The sequence below is a fragment of the Microcaecilia unicolor genome, chromosome 1 (genome assembly GCF_901765095.1).
Source record: "Microcaecilia unicolor chromosome 1, aMicUni1.1, whole genome shotgun sequence".
In the NCBI taxonomy this organism is placed as follows: domain Eukaryota; kingdom Metazoa; phylum Chordata; class Amphibia; order Gymnophiona; family Siphonopidae; genus Microcaecilia; species Microcaecilia unicolor.
Window position 1 is genome coordinate 22,098,250 of NC_044031.1, and position 17,773 is coordinate 22,116,022.

The following is a 17,773-nucleotide window of genomic DNA, read 5'->3' on the forward strand; positions in this document are numbered from 1 at the left end:
TGCCTCATAACGTAGGCCAGGGAGGGCCTACTGATGTTGGGCAGAGGGAGAGACCATCACTGGTGGGGTAGGCTTTTTTTGGTTGGCTGTGGGGGTGGGGGGATTTTCATTTACAATTCGGGCACATTCAATTTTGCCGGGAACCAACAATTCTGGCTTCAGTCGGGCTCTATATGAAGAGAAGCTTACTTTTTTATTTTTCCAAGTCCTTTGCCTTTGTTTACAGTACTAGTTTCACTGTATTATCAGTGCTTTATGCAAATCTCTGCACACTTTAAGCTGCCTCTCTGATTGGAGGAGTCTGATCTCTCCGACACCAATCAGACATTTGCAATCAATCATGCCCTCAATGAGGAGAGACAGAAGGAAGATGAAGAATGCAGTGGTACAATGGCTGTAGATAACATCAACTTTTGATTTATTTAGATTTTGCTCACACCATAGCTCAAGGTGAGTTACATTCAGGTACACTGGATATTTCTCTGTCCCAGCAGGGCTCGCAATCTAAGTTTGTACCTGAGGCAATGGAGGGTTAAGTGACTTGCCCAAGATCACAAGGAGCAGCAGTGGGATTTGAACCGGCCACTTCTGGATTGCAAGACCAGTGCTCTAACCACTCCTCCACTAGCAACATTCCGTGTAGAATCTCAAATGGTAGCAAGTTCCACTGCACTAACCACTAGGTTACTCTACGCAGGCTTCTGTTTCTGTGAGTCTGACACCCTGCACGTACGTACATGCAGGATGTCAGACTCACAGAAACAGAAGCCTGCGCAGCCTTCTACATGGAATGTTGCTAGTGGAATAGCAACATTAACATTCCATATAGAATCTCAAATAGTAGCAACATTCCATGTGGAATCTTCAATAGTAGCAATATTCCATATATTTAGATTTTGCTCACACCTTTTTCAGTAGTAGCTCTAGGTGAGTTACATTCAGGAACTCTGGATATTTCTCTGTCCCAGGAGGACTCACAATCTAAGTTTGTACCTGAGGCAATGGAGGGTTAAGTGACTTGCCCGAGATCACAAGGAGCAGCAGCGGGATTTGAACCGGCCACCTCTGGCTTGCAAGACCGGTGCTCTAACCACTAGGCCACTCCTCCTCTTGTTTCATCTTCAAGGTTTTCATGGCCAAGTTTAATACCGAGGAAGTCCCTGGTACTAAGTTTGCAGCAGGTACACAGTAGAAAACAAACAACAACATCCATATTGGTTCTTCATATTCTGGCAGCATAGCCCTGAGAATAGTATGTTATTATAGTGCTTTGCAGCAGAATCCATGATGGTGTAGTTCTGGCCTCATATGCACTCAAAAAGCTTGATCAGGTTGCGGTCCTACAATATGATCGAATAGATTTCTGTATTTTTCTGCCACATCTTCCTGGACTCAGATTATATTATCTCCTCTATCTCCAGGAATCCACTTAAAGGTAATTATCCCCCTGTTTACAAAGCTGCGCTAGCGACTGCCATGCAGCGATGCTGACACAGCCCAATCAAAGCGAATCGGCTTGTGTCGCATTACTGCACCGGTAGCCGCTAGCATGGCTTTGTAAGCAGGGGGGTTCATGTCTTTCAAGTGGGCCTTTGGTGAAGTTTTAGATTTGAAAGCCGAGTAAAGCTTTTATGACATTACTACATGTGAATGGTTTCTCTCCAGTGTGGATCCTTTGGTGGGACATTTTAGAGTTGAAAGCATATTGAAGCTTTTTATGACACTCACTACATGAAAATGGTTTGTCTCCGTGTGGATTATTTGGTGACGTTTTAGACTTGAAAGCTGAATGAAGCTTTTATGACAATCAGAACATGAAAACGGTCTGACTCCTGTGTGGATCTTTTGGTGACGTTTTAGAGCTGAAAACAGATTGAAACTTTTATGGCACTCAGAACATGAAAATGGTTTGTCTCCTGAGTGGATCATTTGGTGAGTTTTTAGAGTTGAAACGTGAGTGAAGCTTTTATGACACTCAGTACATGGAAATGGTTTGTCTCCCATGTGGATTTTTTTGGTGGCCGTTTTTAAATTTGAAAGCCAAGTAAAGCTTTTATTACACTCAGAACATAGAAATGATTGGTCTCCCGTGTGGGTCATTTGGTGGCTTTTTAGAGTTGAAAGGAGAGTGAAGCTCTGATTACATTCAGTAGATGTAAATAGTTCATCATTTCTGTGATGATCTCCTGGATTCTTTTTTATCTTCCTTTCTTGTGTGATTTGATGATCTGCTGGACAGAAACAGAAGGTCATGTGTTAGAAAACAGTGGCAGTTTCTAAGATATTACCTGTGTGGAATAAGAAGGAGGAGAGGATATATTGTGAGATTTTCTAAGCACGCCGTAAGCATTGGTGTGTTTCTTATTTGCACACCATTTCTTGAAGCCTTTGTCTCCAACCACTGCAAGTTTGTGAGACGATGAGATGTCCCTTGGAAATGGCAATGTGTAGACATAAGAGGTTTGATGAATGGTCTGAATAAGAATATATTAAAATCTGCTATCAGGGCCGTGCCAAGGGTCTGTGGCGCCCCCCTGCAGATGATCAGTTGGCGCCCCCCCCCCCGCAGACGAACAGTTGCGCGCCCCCCGCCCCATGAAGGTGATCGCTGCCCTCCCGCTCCCTGGGCCATGTCTCAACTGCCTGCCCTCTTCTCCCCCCCAAGAGCCCTTTTAAATATACCTCCGGCAGCGAACGAAGGCGCAGCATCAGTGAAGGAGGCGGCGCTCCCGATGTCTCTAGTTTTCCCTTCGCTCAATGTCCCACCTTCTTCTGACGTCATTTCCTTGACATCAGAAGAAGGCGGAACACTGAGCGAAGGGAAGACTAGTAGAGACGTCAGGAGCGCCGCCTACTTCACTGACGCTGTGCCTTCGTTCGCTACCAGAGGTAAATTTAAAAGGGATCTTGGGGGGGGGGGAGAAGAGGGCAGGCAGTTGGGACATGGGAGAGGGCGAGGTAAGCATGGCGCGGCGGGGCGCCCCCCAGAGGACAGCGCCCTCCTGCCATGCTTACCTCGCTTACCGTGTTGGCACGGCCCTGTCTGCTATCACTGAGTTTCTTCCACAGTGATGAAGTAACAACAATTCATCAAGATTCCTACTGAAAAACGGCAACTGTCGGGTCAAGTTTGTCTCCAACCTAACTTCCAAAAGGAAGAACAACTTGTGACAGGAACATGGAGAAATATGACAGAAACATTTGCAGACAAATTTGTTTAATGTGAGTAATGTGTCTCACCGGTATTAGTCAAAATAATTGCTTTTCAAAGGTGACATTTCTGGGTTCTCAACAAATCAAACGCAAGGACACACCCAAGTCTACTACTACTACTACTATAAATCACTTTTATAGCGCTACCAGTCGTACGCAGCACTTTACAATTGAACATGAAGAAGAAAGACAGTCCCTGCTCAAAAGAGCTTACAATCTAAATCAGGACAAACAGACAGGACCAAACAGGATAAGGGAAGGACAGACAGAAGGACACATAAGGATAAGATAAAAGTTACAAGTCAGGAGTCGAAAGCAGCATCAAACAGGTAGGCCTTTAGCCCGGATTTGAATACAGGGCCTCGAAAGAGTCGTGCTGTGCTGTGTTCTACCTTTGTTGTCTAGTAACTTGATGTTTTTTTAATTGAATTGTCCCATCTCTGGTTTCTACTTTCCTCTGTCTTTCCAGGGTCTTCTCTCTCCATATCCATTTTCCATCTTCCCTCTGTGTCTCTGTTCCTATCCTGCCTCCATGTTAAGCATCTCACATCCCCTGCCCAGCATCTCCATTCTGTATCCCTATTTCCCCCTGTTCGGTATCATACCTCTGTGTCCCTATCCCCCCATGTCCAATATCACCCTTTTCCCTGACCATAATCTCCCTCCATGTCCAATATTTCCCTTCTGTGTCCCATGGACCCACATCTCTCTTTCCCCAATATAATCCAGCATCTTCCCCCCCCCCCCCCCACTCTCTAGGTCCCCCCTGGGTAGTTTGGCATCTTCCTTCCCCAGTCCCTCCTGGTAGTTCATCATCTCTCCCTCCCCCCCCCCCCCCCGCAAGACCAAATTTTCTTATACCCCCTTCCCCCTACCAGTATAGCATCTCTCCTGACCTTCCCACCTCTAAGAGTCCAGCAGCTCTCCCTCTCCCTCCTCCCACCCAGCCCCGTGACATTTTAAACCTGTCTCCTTGCTGTGCTTTCTCCCTCCTCCTTCCCTCAGTGCAAGCTGTCCTGTACCCCCCACCCCCATGGGTTCAAAACCTCTCCTGCTTCTTCCCATGCCCTGTGGCGTCTCAAACCTGTCTCCTTGCTGTGCTTCCTCCCCCAGTACAAGTCATCAGCTGCCCCCCCCCCCCCCTCGTGGGTCCAGATACCTCTCCTGCTTCTTTCCACGCCCCGCGATGCTTCAAACCTGTCTCCTTGCTGTGCTTCCTCCTTCCTCCCCCAGTACAAGTCATCAGCTGCCCCTCCCCCTTCCACTCCCCGCGATGCTTCAAACCTGTCTCCTTGCTGCAGCAGCAATCAACATACGCTATCTGCACTCAGCCCTGGAACTTTTCCTTTGCACGTCCTGTCCCTCGTAAACAGGAAATTGCATCAGTGGGGGGAGGAGGGCTACATGGTCTTTTTCAGTCGTCTGTTACTATACGTAACACATCAGTACCCTACAGACAAGGTGTACGTGCTCATGATTAGTATATAAACTAGAGCTGTATCGAATAGTACATTTTACTATTTGGCCAAATACAAATAATACAGATACAGAGTCGAGGAGTGGCCTAATGGTTAGTACAGTGGGTTGTGGACCTCGGGAAGTAGGTTTGATTCCCACTGCTGTCTGATGGTTGGCAGTGGGTTGAGATCCTGGGGAACCAGGCTCAATTCCTTCTGCAGCTCTGTTTGACCCTGGGCAAGTCACTTAACATTTCACTGCCCCAGGTATCCTATATAATAATTCTCACCTCCAACAGGATGTGCTTGGGACCATGCCTGCCGGAAGTGGTCTGCTAGGCAGGCACGCACTGACCTCAGTGACAGACAATTTGACAAAGCAAAACAATCTGAGTGCTGGCCATTAGGACACAGGGTTGATAGGAGAGTTTTAAAAGACTGAAGGAACCGAAAGTGTTCGGGGGGGGGGGGGGGGCAAGTTCTGAATGAATGAAAGAAATGAAAATTTACGAGAGGAACACAATCTGAATGCCGGGCATTTGGACACAGGGTAGATAGGACACTTCTTTTAAAAAATGAAGGACGTGAAAGTATTACATCTTGGGGGAGGGGTGAGGAGGAAAGCGGTGGGGTATCCGGATACTGGCCATTAGGGCCACAGGGGTACATAGACTTTTGAAAGCCTTAAGGAACCCAAAGTGTGGGAAGGAGGAGGAAAAGGAGGGGAGGGAACGGGGTGAGGTGCATTAGGAACAGGCGAGGGGGCCCTGTCACACACTCTCATTCTCACACACACACTGTCACACAGACAGTCTCACTCTGTCACACACCCGCGCATTCACTCTGGCTCTCTCTCTCAAACATTCACACTCCCAGGAAAACCTTGCTAGCGCCCGTTTCATTCGTTCCAGAAACGGGCCTTTTTTTACTAGTATATATAACTTAGATTATGAGCTCATTAGGGACAGTGGAAAGTACCTGTAATAGAAATTGTAAACTGCATAGTCGCCTCAGGGACCACCTGCGGTATATAAAGTGCTGTAACTAAATAAATAAATAATGACAAATATTATTTGGCCGAATATGAATAATGGGCATTGAGCTTTTTTTTTTTTTTTAATTATCTTTATTTATAATTTTGAATTAGAAAACGCGAACATAATAAAACAAAAGTAAAAAACAAATGCCAGTGGGTTAACATTGAATATAACAGACAGCATATGTAAACAAGTAGTTTATAATGTAAACAAATAAAACAAGCAGGTATTAGCCCGTTAAACTTGCATATTTGTCTAGCAATGACCAAGGTTTACGAAAGGACAAAATATGACCTGTTCTCAAAGCAGCTATTTCGTCAGATCGCCTATATGAACAAAGCCAATTCCACCACTCATGATGGGAGACATGTTGATTATTCTTCCAGTGTAGAACTATCAGATGGAGTGCAATCGAGATCATTAAATTAAACAATTTAGCATGTTTCAATGGAATTAATAGGCCAGGAGTAGATGCTTTAAGAATTAGTGCCTTAAAGGTTAACACATCTGAATCAGTGGAGTAGAAAGGGGAGGGGCGGTCTGCCCTGGGTGCACGCGCTCGGGGGGGTGGGGGGGTGCCGGCCCCACTGGTTCCCTGCTCTCTCTGCCCCGGAACAGGTTACTTCCTGTTCCGGGACAGAGAGCAGGGAACCAGCGGGGCCAACGCAGCTCCGAGTGACGTGCACTCGGGGCGGATCGGCCCTCCCACAGGTAAGAATGTGGTCCGGGGGGGGATTGCGCTCTGGGGGGGTGCGCCGTGCTGCACCCGGGGGGGGGGGGGTGCGCAGCGGCGACCTGCCCCGGGTGCCATTAGCCCTCGCTACGGCACTGATCTGAATTATCAAATATTGTCTGAAGGGATCTCCAGATCAATTTCCAATACAGCTGCAGATTAATGCAGGAATAGAGCATGTGTTCTAGGGACCCTACTGCAGATTGACGAGACCAGCATAAGTTGGATACAGAAGATCTTACTTCAGAAAGTTTTTCGGGTGTCCAATAGGATTTGTGTACAATATAATATGCTGATTGCAGCAGGGCAGCAGATAATGAGGAACGCCTGGTCTTTGTCCAAAAAAACCTCCCGTTCTTTGATTGTAGGTGAAACTCTCAAATCTTTTTCCCAGGCAGAAGTAATATCAAACATATAAAAGGCGAGTGTCGTACTCACTCGCAAATGCGCAGTAGAGACTTCCCTCTCTGCCCCGCCCCTGCATCAATACGTGATGAGGGGGGCGGGACAGAGCGGGAAGTCTCTACTGCGCATGCCGCAGACGTACTCGCAACCGCTCCGCCCTCCCCCTCCCCCCCCCCAAGGTCACTGCTACCGCTCCCCCCACCCGGAGTCGCCGCCACCGCCGCCCCTCCACCCGGCCCGAGCACTGTCTTTCTTATTGAACTTACATCGCACCACGCAGACGCAACAGGCACATCAGCAAAGCTGCCGTCGGGACGGGCTTCCTTCTCTGCCTGTGTCCCGCCTTCGCCGCGTTACGTCACACGAGGGCGGGACACAGGCAGAGAAGGAAGCCCGTCCCGATGGCAGCTTTGTTGATGTGCCTGCTGCGTCTGCGTGGTGCGATGTAAGTTCAATAACAGACAGTGCTCGGGCCGGGGGGGGGGCGAGCAGCGGCGACCTCAGGGGGGGGGGCTCGGAACCCCCCCATTCCAAAACTAGCCCGTTTACACGGGCTCAACGGCTAGTTTGAACATATATATTCGGCTTTGAAATTTGCAAGAGTTTATACAGAGTTGATGCAGACTTGGGCGCCATAAGGAGGCGACATAAGCTGTCGAAGCTAGGAATTTGAGGCCGATAGTCTTGCTTCGTAGAAGAAATTTGGAGAAAGCTTTGTGTGTATGAGGAATATTATAGCATGTAGTAAAATCCTGAAAAGGAATAATGTTAGATCCTGATTGCAGTTGTTCTGGAGACCAAATATTAGCAGCACACCATACCGCACGTAGATGGGGAGACGTCTTAACTGGGAAATCAGAATTGTACCAAATAGAAACAGTTCTAGAACCTGACCACTTAAAGTTTAGCATGGTATAGATAAGGTTTACTGAACGTGAGGAGGATTTTAAGATCAAACATTTATTAGGATATCAAAATTTGTTCATAGCTACTACTACTACTACTATTTAGCATTTCTATAGCGCTACAAGGTGTACGCAGCGCTGCACAAACATAGAAGAAAGACAGTCCCTGCTCAAAGAGCTTACAATCTAATAGACAAAAAATAAATAAAGTAAGCAAATCAAATCAATTAATGTGAACGGGAAGGAAGAGAGGAGGGTAGGTGGAGGCGAGTGGTTACAAGTGGTTACGAATCAAAAGCAATGTTAAAGAGGTGGGCTTTCAGTCTAGATTTAAAGGTGGCCAAGGATGGGGCAAGACGTAGGGGCTCAGGAAGTTTATTCCAGGCGTAGGGTGCAGCGAGACAGAAGGCGCGAAGTCTGGAGTTGGCAGTAGTGGAGAAGGGAACAGATAAGAAGGATTTATCCATGGAGCGGAGTGCACGGGAAGGGGTGTAGGGAAGGACGAGTGTGGAGAGATACTGGGGAGCAGCAGAGTGAGTACATTTATAGGTTAGTAGAAGAAGTTTGAACAGGATGCGAAAACGGATAGGGAGCCAGTGAAGGGTCTTGAGGAGAGGGGTAGACGAGACGGGCAGCAGAGTTTTGAACCGATTGGAGAGGGGAGAGGTGACTAAGTTGGGCACTGAGCTTTAACATAACAAATAATAAAAGAAGCAATGTGAAATCAGAGATCAAGTTTTTATTCCAGTAGGATTTAGCACAAATTATTCGTATTTGAATTTAAATCACTATTCGGCCGAACCGAATCAAATCGAATCTGAATATTCGGTACAGGCCTAAGTCCCCTTCTCACACGGGTCAGCGTGTGCTTACGTGCTTAAGTGCTTGCAGAGCTCAGGGGTGTTCTATAAAGTCCACGCACAGTAACACGTAAATGCAAGGGAGGTGTTCACGGGGGGAGGGACATGGGCGGGGCTCACACTTATCATCAACCTACAGAATACTCTAAGTTACGCACTAAAATGCCGCATTTAGATATTCCCTCTTATTACTGCACTCACCTGAGCAGCGGCTTTTCCCAGGTTCTCTTTCCCCTGATCCTGGCTCATCCCTGCTGTACGGTTCTTCCCCTCGTTCAATGTGGGATATAATCTCAGGGGTGAAGGTCAGAGAACCTGCACCTGGGATAAGAAAATTGCATTCGTTTTCTATCTGATTCGCTCAAATTCAAGAGGTAGAAATATTTCCGACATAAACAATTTCACCAACTTCATTGAACAAAAAATATTCAAACTTCAGTTAGAGAGGAACAATTTTGGAGCTCTGCAAATCTAATAAAAGTGAAATAAACATCCTTGAGAACATGGAGTGGAGGAGTGGCCTAGTGGTTAGGGTGGTGGACTTTGGTCCTGGGGAACTGAGGAACTGAGTTTGATTCCCACTTCAGGCACAGGCAGCTCCTTGTGACTCTGGGCAAGTCACTTAACCCTCCATTGCCCCATGTAAGCCGCATTGAGCCTGCCATGAGTGGGAAAGCGCAGGGTACAAATGTAACAAAAAAATATCTAGTTTCCACTCTAAATAGTGCAGTACATTATCATCCTCATTTCAATATGTGCAAACGTCTGGAGACCTTATACAACATGCAGGTCTAGCGTCCACATCCAGGACATCTGGAATAAGGTGAAACAAGCACACTGAGCACGTCAGACTGATGTGAGCTGAGAGAAAGGGCAGAAAGCCAAAATCATTTTACCCCCGCATCCCTCTCAAGAGAAAACCTTCCAGCAAAGAGTCAGCATTTCAGAGATTACCTTCAACTAGTGCAGTAAGGATTTGTTTTCATTTCTAAATTAGGTTATGTCTTGGTATTTTTTGCAGCCTGTGTCCTCTCCCCAATATTGCAGAACACATATTCATCAGATACAAAGAAACAAACACAGTTATCACCAATCTGAACCTGAGATGTGAATAGTCTGCTGGTGTGGAAGATATGAACACTGCTGTCTGTCTACTGTGTCTCTGTTCTGGGCTCTCATCTGCCTCTGTGACTTGCAGATGCTTCAGAGATCAATAGAGAAGGTATCTGTGTTCTCCAAAGAGTCTGGGGTTAAGCTGGGAGAGCCTGATGTCAGACAGTCTATGGCTGAGTCTTCTGTTACTAAGTTAGACTCACAGGTCCGATTGCAACAAGGACTTGGCTGAGCTCAAATAACATGAGAACGTAAACGTTGCCATACATATCATGCACACATGGGCGGACGCATTCCAGCCGAAACTCAATGCAGAAGAAACCCAATGCCTAATACTCACCTCGCAACATAACACGAACAAATTCACTACCATTAACACACCAAAGCTAAGTCTTCCAATTTCGGACACCCTAACACTTGAGAGCCACGCGAAAAATACAACCAAGAAGATGTTCCACTCAATGTGGAAATTAAAAAGAGTAAGACCTTTCTTCCCAAGGACCATCTTCCGCAACCTGGTACAATCAATGGTACTTAGTCATCTAGACTACTGCAACGCACTCTACGCTGGCTGCAAAAAGCATATAATCAAGAAACTTCAGACAGCTCAGAACACTGCAGCTAGACTCATATTCGGCAAAATAAAATATGAAAGTGAAAAACCCCTACGAGAAAAGCTACACTGGCTCCCACTTAAAGAACGCATCACGTTCAAAATATGTACCCTAGTTCACAAAATTATTCACGGAGATGCCCCAGCCTACATGTCAGACCTGATAGACTTGCCACCCAGGAATGCTAAAAACTCATCCCGCACATTCCTTAATCTTCACTTCCCCAACTGCAAAGGTCTAAAATACAAACTAACGCATGTGTCAACCTTTTCCTACTTGAGCACACAATTCTGGAACGCGCTGCCGCACAACTTAAAAACGATCTATGAACTAACTAACTTCCGCAAATTTCTGAAGACCCATCTCTTTAACAAGAAAACAGCAGGGTGATCGATCTGCAAACTCCAAGATGGACACCAAACGAAGCAGATACGTATCTGCTTCGTTTGGTGCCCATCTCTTTAACAAGGCATACCACAAAGATCAACAAATGTGAACCCTATACATAAATCCAGAATTGTCTCACAATATTTGCTTGTTATACTACTACTATGTTCTATCATTATCATGCTACCCAACAACCTTCTGTAACACTAAATGTATAGTTTCTTATATATTTTCACTATTCATGATGTATTGTAAGCCACATTGAGCCTGCAAAGAGGTGGGAAAATGTGGGATACAAATGCAATAAATAAATAAATAAATACTGGGACAGACCAAAGGTCCATTGAGCCCAGTATCCATATACCAATAGGGAAACTCTTTGTGCCGCATCAACTTCTCATCTTGAACCCGTAAGTGCGTCTCCTGAAGTATAAGAGTATCAGCATCCAAACGTTTAGCTTCTTTGAACACACTCCTCTTGTCACTGGAGTTTAAACCATTCACATTCTAGGAGACCACTTTTAGATCTTTAAGTGGGCCTCCCATACCACATCTCCCTCATCTCAAGACACGGCTAAGTTCTTACCCCTCCCTGCCTCCCTCCCCACTACCCCTGAGGTCCACCATTTAAGGAAAATCACCCATCAGGCAGCGTCTACTTTTTCCACATCATACCATCAAACAAGTCCCCAAGCCTAAAGGCTCACACACTATCCTCCTCCATTCGGACCCCTTACACCGATTACCCTTAGGCATATAATCTGTCACCATTCAGACTCACACGTGCTAACATCTTGCCATAGTTGACCAGTAAGAATGAGTTACAGCACCTCCAGTCCAGATCCAGGTCCTTCCTCCTCCTGCCTATTTCACCTGTTCCACCACTTTCTGTGACCCCCATCTGTCGATGCCCAGGATTCGACAGTCTCTTGAGCCGCTACTCTCTGCTTTGCGGCCACTTCCTTCACTTGCCAACGTTCTCCCTATGCTACTATCGTCTTATAAATAAATGGACCTTCGGCTTTGTCCAGCCCATGTAATATGAGGATTTCCAAGGTACCTCACTTCCCCTCTCTCATTTAACATCTATATCCAAACAATAACGCTCACTATTAGGGACTGAGAATTTAAATATCAGTCATATGCAAATCATCTGCAGATTTAGCCACCAAGACCTTTAGTGGTAATACTGCGGTATGACCACCAGGGGTCAGACATCCATATATGGGCATTTTGCGACAGACCATTTTGCCGTACCATAGGCCTGCCTAGGACACTCGCTATCCCTGCCCTAACCACACTCCCTTCCCCATATATCTGGGTCGCTCCAGATTTTAAATAGTGTCATTTGCATATACAGATGTTTCTAAAAAAATGTATTATTTATTTACATTTCACGCAATCTATAATCCTTGGCGGATACCAATATAACATTACTACATATTCATATATGACAATTCCCACACAAACCACTAACAGACTCCAAATAATAATAAATTACCCGATACTCAGCTTCGAAAATTATCGAGGTTACCAAAAAAAAAGTGCTTGATGAAATAAAACAGTTTTCAAAGCCTTTTGTCAAAACTTTAAAAACTATTAACAATCTTATAGTGAATTCTAAACTCAACTGGCAGCCAGTGTAATCGAATCATGATAGGAGAAAAATGGTCAAATCCTGATAAACCACTTAATACATGCGCTGCGGAATTTCATGCTGTTTATAAAGCCGAAAAGTGGCCTGCGCCGGTGTAGACGTGTGTATTGGACGCGCGCAGGTCCATTTTTCAGCGTACCTGCAAAAAAAGGCCTTTTTTTTTGCTGAAAATAGACGTGCAGCAAAATGAAAATTGGCGCCTGTACATTTTGACCCTGAGACCTTACTGCCACCCATTCACGTAGCGCTAAGGACTCACGCGTTAACCGGCTGGTAATTATCAGTGTGCCTACAATGCTGATTACCGCCCGGTTAGCCCCGCGCACCAAAAAATGAAATATATTTTCCAGCGCCCATAGTGGACACGTGTAAAAAATGAAATTACCGCCTGGGCCACACACGGTAACTGGGCGGCAGTTTCGAATTGGCGCACGTAGGCGCCTACGCGACTTAGGAAAAAGGGCCCCTTAAGTGGTCCTAAAAGTAATCAAAGTGTGGAATAATGATGTCCAATTCTGTTGTTGAAAAGGTTTGTTCTGGGAGGAGAGATGATGGGGTCATAACATTTGAACTGAATTATGAAAATCTTGTAGGCAAAGCCCAAGGATTGAATGTTAAAGGAGTCTCGTGGTTGAAGGTTTACCAGTGGCTTCCAATTCTGTCCTGGAAGAACCACCAGCCAATACTTTCAGGTACTGGATGGGAGAGGAGGAGGAGGAGTGGAGGGGGAGAGAAAATAGGATTCAGGGCATAAAACATTGAGGAAAGAGGGGGATACAGGGGAAACAGTGAGTGGGAGCAAAGGGGAAGGAGTGGAGGGAGAGAGAAAGAGGGACATGGGTGTTATGCGGTAGGAATTGTCACTAGAGATACATCTGGCATCATAAAGAGAGAGTGCTTTGTTGGAATAGTGACTGGAAAGTCATAAGAGGAGGGTGTAATCCTGAATCTCCACTCCATCCATTATGCTCTCAGTCCCGTATCACCTGGTTTTCATGACCTCTGACTCAGCTGAACCCCATTCTCATCTCCGCTCACTGACACCAACATGTGCACTGCTGAGAGGACGTAAAGTGATCACTGCAGCACTTACTCATTTTCTCACCAAATCCTACAGTCGGAAAGTCATACCCAGAACTGTCTTTATAATGATGCCCCAATACTGCTAATAAATATGTAAAATTATCCTTTACCAAACTTCTGTTTGTACTATCAGGCAGCCCAATTGCGAGTATTAGCGGAATGGACTCCCAGAAATAATAAAAAGTGGTTGCACTGGGAGAGATCGTGGCTGGGCACCCGCTTTATAGGAGATACATTATGGAGACAGTGGACCGAAATTCTGTCCATAGCTAAAAGGGCTCCGGTGGGGATTAGCCTTCTACTGGATACATGGCTCCGGATACGCTGGAAAGTCTTTCCGGAGAGAAGATACTTTCTACAAATGGCCATATGTGGGGCTCCGGGATTCCCATTAGGGGAGACAGAGAGCATATATAAAAGATGGGCTCACAAAGGGTTATATATGCTGGGCCAATTATGGAATAACGGGGGAATCAAAGACTTTGAAGAACTAAAAGAGGAATATGATTTAGAGGACCGGGAAATGCCGTTCTACCATCATTTGAGGAACTTCATAAGAAGGCGGGCAGGAGAGGAACTGGAATTGGCGGAAACAGCACTGGAGAAGGCAGTTCGAGGAGGAGGGGGCAAAGGGGCGGTGACAAGATTATATAGGGCACTATTAAAACTCTCCACCCCTCAAGACCGCTATATCAGACGATGGGAGGAGGTCCTTCACCAAACATTTACAAGGGAAAGCTGGGTGAAGGGAATTAGATACCTATTGAGGACCTCCATCACCCAATCGGTGGTCGAGAATGGATATAAAATATGGTACTGGTGGTACTACACACCAGATAGACTACAAAAGATATACCCTAAAGTATCAGCGAATTGTTGGAGAGAGTGTGGTCTGAGAGGCACATTTATACATATATGGTGGGAATGTCCCAAGATACAGGAATTTTGGACTCAGATCCGAACAATGGTTCACCAAGTAACAAAGATAGACTATCCTAACCGGGCGGAATATTGCTTATTGCATTTCTGCCCGGGAAAATGTAAGACACATCAACATAAAATGGCTAGCCAGATCTTTGCGGCAGCCAAATTGACAGTGGCAAGGGCTTGGAAACAGATAGAGATGCCATAAAATTATCCCTTACCCAGTGAGATCAGGGTCTGATAATTCTCCTTCATCACCTCCCTGTAAAGCTCCTTCTGCTCTTCATCTAAATACTCCCACTCCTCCTGGGAGAAAGAGACAGCGATGTCTTCAAACGTCACTCGCATCTGAAATAGAAACCAGAATCACACTCAGCATCTTTGCATCACATCCATCAGGAGATCTGCCAGCACTGGTGCTCATCATGACAGAGGAAAGTTTGCTGGAGTATATATTTGATAACTACAGAGCACCAGTGACGTAGCCATGAGGGGTCCTCGGGGGCCTAGGCAAAGAAGTCAGTGGGATGCTTCACCTGCCAACACCTGCAAAACCGTGCATGCTTACATCAGCAGCACGAACTGAGCATGCACAGGAGTGCCAGCATGAGCAGCTGATGCGTGCCACCAACGTCTTTCTGTTCAGACAGCACAGGAGGAGGCTTGGCCATCCTAGTCAACAAAGGTAGGATTTCCCCACCTGGACTTCTGCCTGCACCCATGCATAACATATAGTCCCAGAGTAGGGTTATATTTCAGGAGACCTCCTAGTGCTGGGAGTCAACATAGCAAACAGACAGAGTGAGAGAGATCTGTGTGTATATAATTCACAGTCACACAGCAGGATTATAACAACTAGAAACCAATTATACACAGAACATGGGACACCACAATCTCTCTTTGTGGGACTCCAGATCTCTCTCCCTCCCCTCAGTAGGGTCTCCCAAAGTGCCTTTGCTCAGGCCCAGGTCTGCTCAGGTTTCTGATCTGTGCTTGGCTTGGAGTGGAGGAGTGGCCTAATGGTTAGGGTGGTGGACTTTGGTCCTGAGGAACTGAGTTCAATTCCCACTTCAGGCACAGGCAGCTCCTTGTGACTCTAGGCAAGTCACTTAACACCTCCATTGCCCCATGTAAGCCGCATTGAGCCTGCCATGAGTGGGAAAGCACGGGGTACAAATGTAATAAAAATAAAATTCTTAAGAAGAATACAGCAAATCCAAACATCAAAGAGCATCATAATGCAGGAGCAGCAGCTGCTCTGTGAGGGGAGGAGCCTGAGGGATTGCAGGGAATAAAGAGCAGAACTTTCTTTTCTGGAGCTCCAGGAATGGATTGAGCAGTGCCAGGCTCATTTCTTCTGCTGCTTGCTCCATGCAACGTGTGTGGAGAGATGCTGAATAGCATTTCCTGGCAATGCATCCCCTATTGCCCATGTCCTGCCAGTAGCCCAGGTCTCAGGGTCCCATCTGGCTCTGCTCAGTCCTACCGGGGCCATAAGGAAAACCCCATAAAACACACTACTCCACTGATTTATTACACCTACCTGCTGAGCACAAAGCCCTGCAGCCATTCTCCTGCCCTTCTGCAGAGCACCAGCTCCAGCCCTGGCTCCCTCCCTCCTTGCACAGCTTCCTGAGGCAGCTTTGAACTTTGCTGCTGGGTCTCTGCAGGCACTTATTTGGTGTTGCCGGATATATCAGTACTGTACAATTCAGCACAATAAGCACCGCCCCTAATAAATCCCTTCCTCCTCCTTTCTTCCCTTAATTAATCTCTTCACAATACTAACTGTACCTGACACATTGGAATAACTATGTTAACCATACTATGTATGCCACAACATTGAGCCTGCAAATAGGTGGGAAAATGTGGGATACAAATGCAATAAATAAATGTCACAGGGAGGGGGAGCCTGCAGCTGCAGGGTGGATGCTGGGAGATGTAGTCCTACTAGTAATGCAATCCCATAACTATCCAGAAAAAGGGGCAAAGAAAAGACTACATTACCCAGCAGCAGCCAATGCAGGCTAACCCTCCTCCTGTGATGTCACCTCCTCCTGGAGAGAACAAAGAGCTGTGCTGACAACTCTAAGATACACCAGACTGACCCAGCAAAGCTGCCAGGAAGGTGCCAGCCGCCAGGGCTCTAGAGAAGGGCAGGAGAATGGCTGCAGGACTTTTTGCCCAGCAGGTAGGAGACTGGTAGGAGGTGGGCGGCAGGGGATGCAGTGCCAGGCAATGTCATGCAACCTCTGATACACACATGGTGCATGGAGCAAGCAGACGAAAAAGAAAGTTCTTCTTCCTGGTTCCCCTCCCTTCACAGGGGCTGGAAATGGTGCTGTGGAGAAGGGCAGGAGAATGGCTGCAGGACTTTTTGCCCAGCAGGTAGGAGACTGGTAGGAGGTGGGCGGCAGGGGATGCAGTGCCAGGCAATGTCATGCAACCTCTGATACACACATGGTGCATGGAGCAAGCAGACGAAAAAGAAAGTTCTTCTTCCTGGTTCCCCTCCCTTCACAGGGGCTGGAAATGGTGCTGTGGAGAAGGGCAGGAGAATGGCTGCAGGGCTTTGTGCTCAGCAGGTAGGAGACTGGCAGGAGGTGGGCAGCAGGGGATGCAGTGCCAGGCAATGTCATGCAACCTCTGATACACATAAAAGAAAGTTCTTCTTCCTGGTTCCCCTCCCTTCACAGGGGCTGGAAATGGTGCTGTGGAGAAGGGCAGGAGAATGGCTGCAGGGCTTTGTGCTCAGCAGGTAGGAGACTGGCAGGAGGTGGGCAGCAGGGGATGCAGTGCCAGGCAATGTCATGCAACCTCTGATACACACATGGTGCATGGAAAGTTCTTCTTCCTGGTTCCCCTCCCTTCACAGGGGCTGGAAATGGTGCTGTGGAGAAGGGCAGGAGAATGGCTGCAGGGCTTTGTGCTCAGCAGGTAGGAGACTGGCAGGAGGTGGGCAGCAGGGGATGCAGTGCCAGGCAATGTCATGCAACCTCTGATACACACATGGTGCATGGAAAGTTCTTCTTCCTGGTTCCCCTCCCTTCACAGGGGCTGGAAATGGTGCTGTGGAGAAGGGCAGGAGAATGGCTGCAGGGCTTTGTGCTCAGCAGGTAGGAGACTGGTAGGAGGTGGGCGGCAGGGGATGCAGTGCCAGGCAATGCCATCCCACCTTTCAGTCACATCACACATAGGACAAACAGAAGAAGAAATGAGCCTGGCACTGCTCAATCCGTTCCTGGGGCTCCGGAAAAGAAAGGGAGGGGAAAGGGAACTGGGACTTGATATATGGCCTTTCCGAGGTGTTTGCAACTACATTCAAAGTGGTTTACATAGCATGTACAGGTATTCATTTGTAACCAGGGGCAGTGGAGGGTTAAGT

At 46.9% G+C, this 17,773-nt stretch overlaps 1 protein-coding gene across 4 annotated transcripts; it reads right to left on the reverse strand.

Moving 5' to 3' along the window:
• Positions 1-1,040: 1,040 nt before the first annotated feature.
• LOC115463752 (gastrula zinc finger protein XlCGF67.1-like) lies at positions 1,041-16,070 on the reverse strand. Of its 4 annotated transcripts, none has more exons than XM_030194509.1 (4): positions 15,932-16,070; positions 14,610-14,736; positions 8,812-8,931; positions 1,041-2,228 (listed from the first exon to the last, which is right to left on the reverse strand). In XM_030194509.1, the coding sequence occupies exons 1-4, from the start codon at positions 15,956-15,958 to the stop codon at positions 1,630-1,632; spliced, it is 873 nt and encodes a 290-aa protein (XP_030050369.1). In that variant the 5' UTR covers positions 15,959-16,070; the 3' UTR covers positions 1,041-1,629. The 4 variants fall into 4 exon arrangements, with proteins under 4 accessions (XP_030050369.1, XP_030050360.1, XP_030050378.1 ...); XM_030194500.1 differs by having other exon boundaries at positions 1,041-2,231; XM_030194518.1 differs by lacking the exon at positions 15,932-16,070 and adding an exon at positions 14,957-14,961 and having other exon boundaries at positions 1,041-2,231.
• Between the last annotated feature and the right edge of the window lie 1,703 nt (positions 16,071-17,773).